Raw genomic sequence first — 15,801 nt, 5'->3', positions numbered from 1 at the left:
ACATCGGGGAAACCAAGCAGAGGCTTGGGGACCGCTTTGTGGAACACCTACGTTCGGTTCGCACCAAACAACTGCACCTCCCAGTCGCGAACCATTTTAACTCCCCCTCCCACTCCTCGGACGACGTGTCCATCCTGGGCCTCCTCCAGTGCCACAACGATGCCACTCGAAGCTTGCAGGAACAGCAACTCATATTTCGCTTGGGAACGCTGCAGCCCAATGGTATCAATGTGGACTTCACAAGCTTCAAAATCTCCCCTCCCCTGACCGCATCCCAAAACCAGCCCAGCTCAGACCTGCCTCCCTAACCTGTCCTTCCACCTATCCCCTCCTCCCACCTCAAGCCCCACCCCTATCTCATACCTACTCACTTCATCCCACCCCCTTGACCTGTCCGTCCTCCCTGGTCTGACCTATCTCCTCCCTAACTCCCCACCTACACTCACATTTACTGGTTTCATCTCCGCCTCTTTGACCTGTCTGTCTCCTCTCCACCTATCTTCTCCTCTATCCATCTTCTATCCGCCTCCCCCTCTCTCCCTATTTATTTCAGAACCCCCTTCCCCTCCCCCATTTCTGAAAAAGGGTCTGGACCCGAAACGTCAGCCTTCCTGCTCCTATGATGCTGGTTGGCCTGCTGTGTTCATCCAGCTCTACACCTTTTTGTCTCAGATTCTCCAGTATCGGCAGTTCCTACTACCTATGTAACAACTTTCTTCAATTACTGTCTAGTTAACAATCTCAGTTCAGTAAAAGTACATTGTCATCATGTCATGAATAAGAAAATTTACATGGTTACCATATGCAATAAATACAAAGGACATAAATAGGACTTCTGTTACTTTTAGGTTGTTTGATCTGAACGAGTCAAAATTTATTGATTGTAGTAGTCTTTATATTAGAATTTATTATTTCATATATCTAGTGAGAATCAACCCAAGTAAAAGAAAGTCACCAGTGCAAAACAAGATTGTGCATTCTTGGGTTACTATCATAAACATTTTCCAGCATAGTAAAATTTAGACCAGTGACCAGATTTAGAAATAAATTATGATGTCATTTTCTTTTCAAAATCTACAAGCCAGAAGCAGGTAATTTTGCCCAGTTGCTCAGAGGTGGTTTTACTTTTCACAAAAGCTCTATCCCATCTTACTCCTTTTCAAACTTTAAGCATGTTCTTCTAATTTGCCCCTTGTACTTACCTTAAAGGCATGTATGCAATTCATCTCGGACACTCCCTGTGATGGTCAGCACCACAACCTATGATTAGATTTATAAATGTGACGCAGTGCAGTTACTGTGCTGGTTTTCTGCAAGAGGAACACACCTAATCCACTCTTCTTTCCTTTACTCTTAACTGTGCAAATATTTTCTCATCAGATGCTTATACAGCCTGCCTTTTGGAACCTCTGTGTTGAGCCCAACAGACACGCACACGCGTGCGCGTACACACACCGCATTCCAGATCCAAGTCGCACATTCAACCATTTTAGAGACAAAAATACTGCAGATGCTGGAATCCAAGCTAGACAAACAGGAGGCTGGAACAACACAGCAGGCCAGACATCATCTGGAGGCAAGGAGCAGTCAACGTTTTGGATATTACCCTTCTTCAGTATTAAGGCGAAACGTTGACTGCTCTTTTCCTCCAGATGCTGCCTGGTCTCCTGTGTTCATTCAACCATTTACTTCGTCTGATTAGTAGGATGTGATGAATGGAGTTCTGTAAGGGCCTGTGCTGTGGCTTTGATATTTTACAATTTGTATCAATGACTTGGATGAGGAGAGTGAAGGCATGATAGCAAACTTTTCAGATAAGGCAAAATTGTTAGATGTGAACAAGGTGTAAAGGAGTTGCAGACAAACCTAGATGGGTTGAGTGTATGGACAAAAATCTGGCAGATGGTGCATGATGTGGGGTAAATATGAATTTGTTCACTTTTACAGAGAGAATGTGAAAGAAGAGTATTAATTCAATGGAGAACAGCTGCAGAACTCTAAGGTGCACAGGGATCTAAGTATTCTATGTACATAAGTCACAGAGTTATTATGCAGCTGAAACAAAAACAGAAATTGGTCAAGAAATTCAGCATTCTGAAGTAGGATTGCTGCACCTGAAACATTAACACCGCTTCTTGGTATTATAGTGGGACTAAGTTAAGCTCAAGAGTTAAAATGGCAGGAGATCCCAGACCTGTGTTATGCTCCTCTTGCTCAATGTGGGAGCTCAGGGACGCGGCTAATGTCCCTGACTCCTACACGTGCAGGAAGTGTGTCCAGCTGCAGCTCTTGTTAGACCGCATGATGGCTCTGGCGCTGCGGATGGACTCACTTTGGAGCATCCGCCATGCTGATGAAGTCGTGGATAGCATGTTTAGCAAATTGGTCACACCGCAGATTAGGATTGCTGAGGGAGAAAGGGAATGGGTGACCAAAAGGCAAAAAAAAAAACAGGAAGGGAGTGCAGGCGTCCTCTGCCGTCATCTCCCTCCAAACAGGTATACAGTTTTGGATACTGTTGGGGGAGATGGCTCACCAGGGGAAGGCAGCAGTGGCCAGGTTCATGGCACAGTGGCTGGCTCCGCTGTACAGAAGGGCGGGATAAAGAGTGGAAGGGCGATAGTCATAGGGGATTCGATTGTAAGGGGAGTAGGTAGGCGGTTCTTTGGTTGAAAACGAGACTCCCGAATGGTATGTTGCCTCCCAGGTGCACGGATAAGGGATGTCTCAGATCGACTGCAGGACATTCTGAAGGGGGAGGGTGAACAGTCAGCTGTCGTGGTGCATATAGGCACTAATGATATAGGTAAAAATTGGGATTAGGTCCTACAAGCAGAATTTAGGGCGTTAGGAGCCAAGTTAAAAAGTAGAACCTCAGAGGTTGTAATCTCAGGATTGCTACCAGTGCCATGTGCTAGTCAGAGTAGAAATGAAAGAATAGGCAGGATAAATGAGTGGCTTGAGAGATGGTGCAGGAGGGAGAGGTTCAGATTTTTGGGACATTGGGGCCGGTTCTGGGGGAGGTGGGACTATTACAAATCGGACTGTCTACACCTGGGCAGGACTGGAACCAATGTCCTAGGGGCTGCTTTTGCTAACGTTGGGGAGGGTTTAAACTAATGTGGCAGTGGGATGGGAACCAAATGAAGAGGTTAGTGGACAGTAAGGAGGTAGTAACTAAAGCCTGTAAGGAACTAGGTAATGAAGTCAGTGTGACTAAGGGGAAGAGTAGGCAGAGAGCAGATGATGAACGCAAAAGGGACAGGTGGTCTGAGGTGCATTTGGTTTAATGCGAGAAGTGTAGTAGGTAAGGTAGATGAACTTAGGGCTTGGATTAGTACCTGGGAGTATGATGTTATTGCTATTACTGAGACTTGGTTAAGGGAAGGGCAAGATTGGCAACTAGATATCCCAGGATATAGATGCTTCAGGCGGGATAGAGAGGGAGGTAAAAGGGTGGAGGAGTTGCATTGCTGGTCAAAGAGGATATCACAGCTGTGCTGAAGGAGGGCACGATGGAGGACTCGAGCAGTGAGGCAATATGGGCAGAGCTCGGAAATAGGAAGGGTGCGGTAACAATGTTGGGGCTGTACTACAGGCTTCCCAACAGCGAGCGTGAGTTAGAGGTACACATATGTAGATAGATTATGGAAAGATGTAGGAGCAACTGGGTGGTGGTGATGGGAGATTTTAATTTTCCCAACATTGACTGGGATTCACTTACTGTTAGGGGTTTAGATGGAGCAGAATTTGTAAGAAGCATCGAGGAGGGTTTTATGGAGCAGTATGTAAATAGTCCAACTCGGGAAGGGGCCATACTGGACCTGGTGTTGGGGAATGAGCCCGAGCAGGTGGTTGAAGTGTCAGTAGGGGATTACTTTGGGAATAGTGATCACAATTCTGTAAGTTTTAGAATACTCATGGACAAAGTCGAGAGTGGTCCTAAAGGAAGAGTGCTAAATTGGGGGAAGGCCAACTATAGCAAGATTCGACAGGAGCTGGGGAATGGGGAATGTGGATTGGGAGCAGCTGTTTGAGAGTAAATCCACACTTGATATATGGGAGGCTTTTAAAGAGAGGTTGATTAGAGTGCAGGACAGACATGTCCCTGCGAAAGTGAGGGATAGAAAGGGCAAGATTAGGGAACCATGATGACAGGTGAAATTGTGAGACTAGCAAAGAGGAAAAAGGAAGGACACATAAGGTCTAGGCGACTGAAAACAGACGAAGCTTTGGAAGAATATCAGGAAAGTAGGACCAATCTGAAATGAGGAATTAAGAGGGCTAAAAGGGGTCATGAAATATCTTTAGCAAACAGGGTTAAGGAAAATCCCAAAGCCTTTTATTCATACATAAGGAGCAAGAGGGTAACGAGAGAAAGGGTTGGCCCACGCAAGGACAGGAGGGAAGTTATGCGAGGAGTCAGAGAAAATGAGTGAGGTTCTTAATGAGTACTTTGCGTCGGTATTCACCGAGGAGAGGGACATGACGGATGTTGAGGTTAGGGATAGATGTTTGATTACTCTAGGTCAAGTCGGCGTAAGGAGGGGGGATGTTTTGGGTATTCTAAAAGGCATTAGGGTGAACAAGTCTCCAGGTCTGGATGGGATCTATCCCAGGTTACTGAGGGAAGCGAGAGGGGAAATAGCTGGGGCCTTAACCGATATCTTTGCAGCATCCTTGAGCACGGGTGAGGTCCTGGAGAATTGCTAATGTTGTCCCCTTGTTTAAGAAGGGTAGCAAGGATAATCCAGGTAATTATAGACTGGTGACCCTGACGTCAGTGGTGGGAAGCTGCTGGAGAAGATACTGAGGGATAGGATCTATTTACATTTGGAAGAAAATGGGCTTATTTGTGATAGGCAGCATGGTTTTGTTCAGGGAAGGTCATGTCTTACCAACTTGATAGAATTCTTTGAGCAAGTGACAAAGTTGATAGATGAGGGAAGGGCTGTCGATGTCATATACATGGACTTCAGTAAGGCGTTTGATAAAGTTCCCCATAGTAGGCTGATGGAGAAAGTGAAGTCGCATGGGATCCAGGGTGTACTAGCGAGATGGATAGAGAACTGGCTGGGCAACAGGAGACAGAGCCGTAGTGGAAGGGAGTTTCTCAAAATGGAGAACTGTGACCAGTGGTGTTCCACAGGGATAGTAGGAACTGCAGATGCTGGAGAATCTGAGATAACAAGGTATAGAGCTGGATGAACACAGCAGGCCAAGCAGCATCAGAGGAACAGGAAGGCTGACGTTTCGGGCCTAGACCCTTCTTCAGAAAATTCCACAGGGATTTGTTTTGGGACCACTGTTGTTTGTGATGTATATAAATGATCTTGAGGAAGGTATAGATGGTCTGATTAGCAAGTTTGTAGATGTCACTAAGATTGGTGGAGTAGCAGGCAGTGAAGGGGACTGTCGGAGAATGCAGCAGAATATCGGTAGATTGGAGAGTTGGATGGAGAAATGGCAGATGGAGTTCAATCCAGGCAAATGCAAGGTGATGCATTTTGGAAGATCCAATTCAAGAACGAACTATACGGTAAATGGAAGAGCCCTGGGGAAAATTGATGCACAGAGATCTGGGTGTTCAGGTCCATTGTACCCTGAAGGTCACAACGCAGGTCAGTAGAGTGGTCAAGAAGGGATACGGCATGCTTTCGTTCATGGGACGGGGTATTGTGTACAAGAGTTGGCAGGTCATGTTACAGTTGTATAGGACTTTGGTTCGACCACATTTGGAATACTGCGTACGGTTCTGGTCACCACATTTCCAAAAGGATGTGGATGCTTTGGAGAGGGTGCAGAGGAGGTTCACCAGGATGTTAGACAACAAGGTGCAGAGCTGGATGAACACAGCAAGCCAAGCAGCATCATAGGAGCAGAAAGGCTGACGTTTCGGGCCTGGACCCTTCATCAGAAAAGGGGGAGGGGAAGGAGTTCTGAAATAAACAGGGAGGGAGGGGGAGGCGGATAGAAGATGGATAGAGGAGAGGATAGGTGGAGAGGAAACAGACAGGTCAAAGAGGCGGGGATGGAGCCAGTAAAAGTGATTGTAGGTGGGGAGTTAGGGAGGGGATAGGTCAGTCCAGGGAGGACGGACAGGTCAAGGGGGCGGGATGAGGTTAGTAGGTAGGAGATGGGGTTGCGGCTTGAGGTAGGAGGAGGGGATAGGTGGGAGGCTCGACGGCAGTTGGAGATGAAGAGGTCCAGGGAGGGTAGGAGGCCTTGGGGTGGTGTCCAGGATGACGGGGTATGTTGGAGGCGGGAGAAGGGGTCAGTGGAGGGAGGGTCGCTCACGTTTGGACATAGAGCAGTTTTTCCGCTGCCTCTGCCTCCATGCTTACTTTTTCAACCGTGAACCTAACCCTCCCTCTACTGACCCCTTCTCCCGCCTCCAACACACCCCCTCCTCTTGCCTCCAACACACCCCCTCCTCCTGGACACCACCGCAAGGCCTCCTACCCTCCCTTGACCTCTTCAACTCCAACTGCCGTCGAGCCTCCCACCTATCCCTCCTCCCACCTCAAGCCACACCCCCATCTCCTACCTACTAACCTCATCCCGCCCCCTTGACCTGCCCGTCCTCCCTGGACTGACCTATCCCCTCCCTAACTCCCCACCTACACTCACCTTTACTGGCTCCATCCCCGCCTCTTCGACCTGTCTGTTTCCTCTCCACCTATCCTCTCCTCTGTCCATCTTCTATCCGCCTCCCCCTCTCTCCCTATTTGTTTCAGAACCCCCTTCCCCTCCCCCTTTTCTGATGAAGGGTCTAGGCCCGAAACATCAGCCTTTCTGCTCCTATGATGCTGCTTGGCCTGCTGTGTTCATCCAGCTCTGCACCTTGTTGTCTCGGATTCTCCAGCATCTGCAGTTCCTACTAGCTCTCACCAGGATGTTGCCTGGTATGGAGGGCGCTAGCTATGAAGAGAGGTTGAGTAGATTAGGATTATTTACATTAGAAATACAGAGGTTGAGGGGGGACCTGATTGAGGCCTACAAAATCATGAGAGATATAGACAGGGTGGATAGCAAGAAGCTTTTTCCCAGAGTGGGGTCTCAATTACTAGGGGGTTACGATTTCAAGGTGAGAGGGGAGAAGTTTAAGGGAGATATGCGTAGAAAGCTCTTTACGCAGAGGGTGGTGGGTGTCTGGAACACGTCAGCGGAGGTGGTAGAGGCGGGCACGATAGCGTCATTTAAGATGTATCTAGGCAGATACATGAATGGGCAGGGAGCAGAGGGATACAGATCCTTGGAAAATAGGCGACAGGTTTAGATAGAGGATCTGGATCGGCACAGGCTTGGAGGGCCGAAGGGCCTGTTCCTGTCCTGTAATTTTCTTTGTTCTTTGTTCTTTGCTTTCTCTCCTCCAATGCTGCCAGACCTGCTAAGTTTTTCCAGCAATCTGTGTTTTTGTTTTGGGTATCCAGCATCCGCAGTTTTGTTTTAATTTGTTTTATTCTTTAGGTGAAACAGAAATAAAGAAGATTTAATGGGGTGCTGTACTTTATTTCAAGGGGAAGTGAATGCAAAATTAAGGGTGTTACACTTCAGTTTTCAGATGTGGTCTCACCAGTGTGCTGTTTTAGTAACTTTATTTCAGGAAGGATGTAAATGCATTGAAGGCGGTCTTAGATGGTCTGCTAGATTGAATCCAGGAGGAAAGGTTTGACAGGCTGGCTTGTTTTCGCTACAGTTGTAAGGGATGACTTAACTGAAGTGTATAAAATCCTGAATGGTCTTGCCAAGGTAGACGTTGAAAGGATGTTTTGTGTGTCAGTCCAGAAGTATAGGGTTCTGCTTTATAGTTAGAAGTCACCCTTTCAGGACCTAGATGAGATTTTTTTTTCCCTGAGGGCTGACTTTGGAACTTTCAGCCTGAAAAGGTGGTGAGGGTATTTTTAGGACAGGTGGATAGATATTTGTCAGGTAGAGGAATTGTGGGTTAGTGGGGCTAAATGGGAATTTGGAATTAGAAATACAAACAAATCAGCCATATTCCTGTTGAAATAGGCTCAAGGGCAATAGAGTTCAATGCACGCCCAAACATAGTTTCCAATCATTACGAGAGACTGACAGTGTCTGTAATTGTACTGCTGTTTTCATTAAAGTGCACAGTTTTTTTTTAAAGGTCTATCTTGGTAAACTTAATGACAGAAATGCAGTCTTTTGTTGAAATGATGTCGAAGTCTTGTGAACTAATAATAGTGTGAGGTTCTTCTTTCCTTAACAAAGCCAAAAGGACTACGGATGCTGTAAATCAGAATGAAAACAGAATATGCTGGAAAAGCCCAGCAGGTGTGGCAGCATATGTGCAGAGAAATCAGTTAACGTTTTGGGTCCGGTGGCCCTTCCTCAGAACAATGGAAACTAGGAAAAGGAGATAGTAGGAACTGCAGATGCTGGAGAATCCGAGACAACAAGGTGCAGAGCTGGATGAACACAGCAGGCCAAGCAGCATCATAGGAGCAGAAAGGCTGACGTTTCGGGCCTAGACCCTTCATCAGAAAAGGGGGAGGGGAAGGGGGTTCTGAAATAAATAGGGAGAGAGTGGGAGGCGGATAGAAGATGGATAGAGGAGAGGAAACAAACAGGTCGAAGAGGCGGGGATGGAGCCAGTAAAGGTGAGTGCAGGTGGGGAGTTAGGGAGGGGATAGGTCAGTCAGGGGAGGACGGAAAGGTCAAGGGGGCGGGATGAGGTTAGTAGGTCGGAGATGGGGGTGCGGCTTGAGGTGGGAGGAAGAACAGGTTAGGGAGGCAGGGACGAGCTGGACTGGTTTTGGGATGCGGTAGGGGGAGGGGAGATTTTGAAACTTGTGAAATCCACATTGATACCATTGGGCTGCAGGGTTCCCAAGCGGAATATGAGTTGCTGTACCTGCAACCTTCGGGTGGCATCGTTGTGGCACTGCAGGAGGCCCAGGATGGACATGTCGTCTGAGGAATGGGAGGGGGAGTTGAAATGGTTCGCGACTGGGAGGTGCAGTTGTTTATTGCGAACCGAGCGTAGGTGTTCTGCAAAGCGGTCCCCGAGCCTCCGCTTGGTTTCCCCGATGTCGAGGAGGCCAAAACGGGTACAGCGGATGCAGTATACCACATTGGCAGATGTGCAGGTGAACATCTGCTTGATGTGGAAAGTCTTCTTGGGGCCTGGGATGGGGGTGAGGGAGGAGGTACGGGGGCAGGTGTAGCACTTCCTGCGGTTGCAGGGAAAAGTGCTGGGTGTGGTGGAGCTGGAGGGGAGTGTGGAGCAGGCAAGGGAGTCACGGAGAGAGTGGTCCCTCCGGAAAGCAGATAAGGGTGGGGAGGGAAAGATGTCTTTGGTGGTGGGGTCGGATTGCAGATGGCAGAAGTGTCGGAGGATGATGCGTTGGACCCGGAGGTTGGTGGGGTAGTACGTGAGGACGAGGGGGATTCTTTTTTGGTTCTTATTGCGTGGACGGGGTGTGAGGGATGAGTTGCGAGAGATGTGGGAGACACAGTTGAGGACGTTCTCGACCACTGAGGGGGGGAAGTTACGGTCCTTGAAAAACAAGGACAACTGAGATGTACGGGAGTGGAATGCCTCATCCTGGGAGCAGATGCGGCGGAGGCGAAGGAATTGGGAATAGGGGATGGCATTTTTGCAGGAAGGTGGGTGGGAGGAGGAGTATTCTCGGTAGCTGTGGGAGTCGGTGGGCTTGAAATGAATATCGGTTTCTAGGTGGTTGCCCGATATGGAGACAGAGAGGTGTTAGAGATGGTCCAGGTGAACTTAAGGTTGGGGTGGAAGGTGTTGGTGAAGTGGATGAACTGTTCGAGCTCCTCGTGGGAGCACGAGGCGGCGCCGATACAGTCATCAATGTAACGGAGGAAGAGGTGGGGTTTAGGGCCAGTGTAGGTACGGAAGAGGGATTGTTCCACGTAACCTACAAATGGCCACCCCCTTTGTCTGTAGGAAGTGGGAGGAATTGAAAGAGAAGTTGTTGAGGGTGAGGACAAGCCTCATTTTCCGCTTGTGGACCCTGAAGCCACCTGGACTCCATATCGAGTTGAATAATTTTAGAGCCTGAACTCTCCCATGTCCTAGCCCCTTACCCCACACACTAAGCCTTGTTATCACATAACCTGCCATTACACAATACCTATTATTAGCCACTAACAATCTCCATTAACAGCTATTCCCCGTCCTAGCTGGATCGTTATCCAGTCCTTTGTCCAACTGTTGTTCCCTCAAATTGGGCTCTGTCCCCGCCTATTGTTTACTCTTTACCCCCACCTTATCTTCTGCATATAAACCAACATTTTTCCTAGTTACCATCAGTTCTGAGGAAGCCATGATGTGGATATGCTGGTGTTGGACTGGGTGGACAACGTCAGAAATCACACTCCACCAGGTTATAGTCCAACCGGTTTATTTGAAAACACAAGCTTTCGGAGTCTGTCTCCTCCTTCCGATGTTAGAGAGGCTCCGAAAGCTTGTGTCTTCAAAGAAACCTATTGAACTATAATCTGGTGTTGTGTGATTTCTGACATTCTTCTGAGGAAGGGAAACTGGACCTGAAACATTAACTCTGATTTCTCTTCATAGATGCCGCCAGACCTGCACAGCATTTCCAGCAAACTGTTTGCTTTTATTTTTTCCCGGTTGTGTCCAGGTCTCATGCTGGCAGAGTTGATTTTTTTGAGAAAGTTAATTGTGTGCTTGTGACAGCAAGACAAGTTACATCATTAATATTACAAAATAAGTAAGGAGTGATTTGCAACGCATGCCACTGTCAGAGGACTGCATGCAGCAGAAGCATAAATTAGAGAATGTTACAATTCTTTCAAACATAATCGATAACGCAAAGTAATGGAATCATCCTTAAAACCTAATCCTGGACTTTATAAGATGTTCTGATTTTTTTTTTGTTGATTTTTGCTTATCTTTGCCCATGCTATGATTTTAGGCTTTGACTTTTTTTCACCTTCACAGGCAAAATTTAAAAGTTAGGTATTTTGAAGTCTTGTATTTTAAAGCGAACTGAAATCATGCAAAGTTTTTTTTTAAAAAAAGCTTTAGGCAGTAGACATGTGCATTGAAGCTAGAAAAGCCAGTTTGCGAAACGTCACAAACTCTGTCTACTTTGAATGCAAATAGCAGAATCAAATGTTGTATACATTACCCATTAAGCCAGGATGGCCCCAAACTATTTTAAGATATGGCTTCTTCAGACCCACATGACAGTCCGAAGGGGAAATAGTGTTTTTTTATTGACGGGTCCATCATTAAATCATTGAATAAAGAAGCAGCCAGAGGCGATAGGTTTTGCTGGATGACTCTGAAAAGTGACTTCTGTCATGCAGCTGCCTCTTAAAAGCATTTTTAAGGTGAGAAAATTTGACATTGTTATAACTATTAGAAATGTTAGAAATGATAAACTCCATTTGTAGTGACTGCATGCTTGCTGTAGTAGCTTTTTTTCATTTAAATTGGTCATGTTTCTAATATAAATACCAAAAAATGCGCAGCTGGGAATGTGAAACAAAAACATAATGCAACAGGTCAGGCACCATCTGTGAAGCACTCAGTGTGTGGACCCTGATGGAGGTTCACTTCCGATACATAACTTTTCCAAGCTGTCTTGCTGACTGGGGCTGACCAGTCTGTTTGCACCTTTATTCTCTCATACTTAATGATACTAATATAGTTTCATCTTCATCTTAGATATAAAACTTTCTCTCAAAGCCTGCCCAGTAACTGCAATAATGGAGTTTAAAGCATTGTCACATTTAAAAATTAATGAGCTGCAATAAAATATTTAGTGAATTCGTCATTTCACCTGATGAAGTAGCAACGCTCCGAAAGCTTGTGATTTCAAGTATATCTGTTGGACTATAACCTGGTGTCATGTGACTTCTGACTTTGCCCACCCCAGTCCAATACCAGCACCTCCACAGAATGACATGAAGAGCAGAGTTGAAATTTCTTTCTTTCTTTCTCGCTTGAAGGCGCTAATGTTTTTCTTCCTTTCTTGGAATATGGGTGTCACTGGCTAGGGCAGCATTTGTTGTTCATTCTTAGTTACCCTTGAACTGAGTGGCTTGCTTGAACATTTCAAAGGATGGTTACGAGTCAACAATGGATGTGGGTCTGGTGTCACGTAGAGCAGGCATTGCTGGCTCATTTCCTTCCTTGAAACATGGTGGTGAACCGGATGGGTTTTTACAGCAATCAGTTCGGGTAACGTGCTGGAAATCAAGTCCTGGTATTCCTAGAGTTGTCACAGAAATTAAAGATCTTAAAAAGTACATTGAGCACCCCAATTTATGTGTCTTTTAGATCCAGGTTGACAAAGAACAGGCCAGTTTCTTCACTTAACAAAAATTACTATTTATTTACAAGTAACTCGACTTTAACTACAGGTCAACAATTATGAACTGTCTGCATGTAACTACTAATTAGTTCTTGAATCCTCTTATAAACTTCCCTTTTACTTATAACCGCGCGCCCACGCAGATGCAGACAGGGAAAATTCGTGGGCCTAATGATTGGAGGGAATGACTCAGACTGTTCTAGTTTCTGTTCAGAGGGTTGCTGGATGATTCTTATGATTCTTGTGCTGATTAGAACACTGTTTCAGAGTCTTCCTTCTCCAGAGATTTTCATTGGTTTGCAAGAGGCACAGGAAACTGCTGAAGGACAAAATAGTTATCTTTATTTTATAATAACTTTTACTGCAGAGATCAGAGAGAGTTTCTCTGAGCTGGTTGAAGTTTGTAGGCTTCTCTCTGTCTTGTTCACAGTCACAAGCTGCTCAGTGAAGTGAGTGTCATCGATAACTGGTCTCTTGTCCATAGACCAGTCAGCTAGCTGTTGCCAGCCAAAACTCCATTTTTACGCAGTCTCTGGGACCCAACTCATCTATGGCTATGCTTCAATTACTGCTTGAATGAGTAGCAATGATGTTTGCCATGAGTCAGGGTATTTGCTTCTAAAACATACAGCAATTCTTCAAAATCCTTGATTTTAAAACAGTTCTTTTCTCATTTCCCTTACAATTAAAAGTGCAGAAAAAAACTGGTTTTTATCAAGACCAGCTTTCAATTCAAGTTTTATTAATTGAATTTACATTTCACCAGCTGGTAGGAGATGAACTTGTGTCACCAGAGGATTTCCTGGACTTCTAGATTGCTTGTTCGGTGCACTGTCATTACCGCAATGTCGTCATCTTCCCTAAACAGTCACTACATATTCCATTTGTGCCAGTCATTCAGTTAGTGGGTATTCTTCTTATACAAAGCTTAATAGTGAGTGTATGTCATCTCAGCAAAGCATTACATAATTCATATATGTGTAATTTCCAGCAGGGGTGATTGAGTCTGGATACAAAAAGGAAATGTTGGCTGGTTTTCCCTCCTATCAAGTCAATCACAATGTTCCTACTACTGAGACTAACTAACCCAGTTTCCAACCAAGGGGTGGCATCTTCGGAACTTGCAGGCAGTTGAAAGTATTGATGCTTCAGCAGCTTTGCAAACTGATCCCAAGACAGTGCAACGGTATGATTAAAGATCCATCTGTTTGTCCCCCAAAATACTTGCTGTTTGTTTAGCTCTTTAAACAAGGTAAAGCACTTCGTGGAAAAATTTTAAGGCAAGAGGAATGCGGGTTTGTTATAATTTTGGCAACTATTTGTTTTAAATGAAGAAATCAGGCAACCATGCCCAGCAATCGGGTACTGGGCTCTGAATTACAGAGGAACAGGTTTAAATTACAGCCTTGGCTGTCCTTTGAACATGCCTGCTTGGTGAAGCTTCTGCATTGTCAGACTGAGACTAGTGCTACCACCAGAGGGTAAGAAGCATCACTTGCCTTGTAGCAAATATGCCTTTTGTTGTCTGTGTTTTGATTGATAGCAGTTCTCACTCTGTGCCAACTGCATGGACTTGTTTTTGTGGCTGTTTGCATCTGAGATTTCGTAAAGATCAGCTGTAAGTTAACTTTATAGCTGAAGTATTCGTAGGCTTTCGAGTCTGGACTCACTTTGTTTTTCTAATTGTGTATGAGGAGGACATACTGTTACCAGCCCTGTTTAGTTACAGAATCTTGATGTTTCAGCACAGAAACAGGCAAATAACAATGTTGTGTTGTTGGTGGTTCAGCTGTGTTGGGCTCTTATGTGCAGAGAATGCTAAGTGCATGGTTTGGATCATGGAGTTCAGTAACAAGAAGATCACTGGTCCTGTCTCAGCCTTTGTCAGAAACACTTGCGTATAGGTTTTTTACTGTGTTGCTCACTTAACGTAACTCCTGTCAGTGATGTGTTATGAAAATCAATGAGTTCTTAAAAGAATAAAAATCTTGTTTTATGCAATGTAATGGCTGCAAAAGATTATTGTCAAACTGGTTTTGCAGTATGTCATTTTATTACCTTTGCTCTGATTTCTTTTGTTGCTGAAGATAAAGTCCTCTTGCAAGTTGCAAATATAAACATACATTTTGTTCTTTCATGAAAGCAAAGTTGAAGTTTGGACTTAGATATTCAAACTCCTTCTCCTCCACTCTTGCCAATTAAAAAAAAGCACTAAGAAACAATTACAAAGTGTGGCAACAAAAACTGTACAGCAACAAAGTTCACTTGCTAATGATGCCAGTCAATGGTGTCTTTTGAAAGGCGAACAGTGAATGCGATTGCTGAGACATGCACAGTGAAAGCTGTTTTCAGTGGAAATGTGAAAATAATTATTCCAACTTCATTTTACATATAATTTTGTATTTGCAAGAGCAGAGTAAGTCTGTGTAGCTGTTGTTCTGCTGGCTTTAAATGCAATGAAAAGCCTGATATGCACTGCTTTTCACAAGTATTGACTGATGTAAACTCACTGGTATGGATACACCAACGTAAGTTTCTTCATCTATAAAGTACGACTACATTGACTTGATTTCGCCAGTCTTTCTTCTGTACAAATATGGAGTTGGTAACATTAAATGCTCCCAGTTTCATAAAATATGTTTGTCTTCATTATATGGCACTTGCTAAGCTTGAATTGGAGAAGAGGGAGAAAAGTTTTTTTGGGTGTATTAAATTATGGAAGTTGCACTATATGACCAATGTTTTCTTTCTTTCAACAGAGTATTGGGAAAGGATCCTTATGGTGTATAGACCCAGAATACAGACAAAACCTCATTCAGGCTTTGAAAAAGACACCCTACCATCCGTACTCTCATGTTTTTAATACGCCTCCCACTTCCCCACGAGGATATCAAAGGTAAGCATGTGTACTGTTGCATTTACTCAGTCGTCATTTATCTGTGTTAATGATGGTGATTTGGACGTGTATTGCTTCAGAAGTGGAACAGGAGGGGTGGAGACCGAAAATGTCTGTTTATGCCTATGTCGTTGTGTAAGTAAGAAATCAGAGGTTGAAGCTTCCCTGTGGTGATATTGAGTTTCATTCAGCAGCTATGTGGAGCTGTGAGGGGAGAGGTGTACTGTCTTGTTACAGAGTTAAGTCACATTCCAGCACATGCCTCGACCATCAATTGTCAAAAGAGAGATTGGGAGGAACAGCTGGGCTGAGAAGGAAACTGCCATACATCTGCCTCGCTAGGTGATTAGCATGATGGTAGCCATGGAAGCCGGAATGTTGCCATAGCAGCACATAGCTGAGACAGGTGCAATTGCATCACGAGTTCTATTTTGTTGCCTGGCAAATGGACAGGCTGTTAGCATGTGGAATTACACAGTTGCCTTGACAACACTTTCTCCAAAGTGGCTCCAGTTGGCTTCCAGCCTCTCTTCTTTGTTGCAAGTGTGTATGTTTTGTACCTGC

The 15,801-nt window shown here is 45.1% G+C and overlaps 1 protein-coding gene across 1 annotated transcript in view; it reads left to right on the top strand.

Annotated features, from left to right (window-relative positions):
* Nucleotides 1–15,801, top strand: part of LOC109932411 (forkhead box protein N3-like) — a 94,589-nt gene that overhangs the window by 74,809 nt on the left and 3,979 nt on the right. The window contains exon 4 of the mRNA XM_048600379.1: nt 15,101–15,237. Within this exon, the coding sequence (XP_048456336.1) occupies nt 15,101–15,237 (137 nt within the window). The remainder of the gene's footprint in view (nt 1–15,100; nt 15,238–15,801) is intronic.

Source organism: Rhincodon typus, chromosome 8, assembly GCF_021869965.1.
Source record: "Rhincodon typus isolate 14 chromosome 8, sRhiTyp1.1, whole genome shotgun sequence".
Classification (NCBI taxonomy): domain Eukaryota; kingdom Metazoa; phylum Chordata; class Chondrichthyes; order Orectolobiformes; family Rhincodontidae; genus Rhincodon; species Rhincodon typus.
Note: the sequence above shows the minus strand (reverse complement) of the source record. Positions and strands in the feature narration are given on the sequence as shown.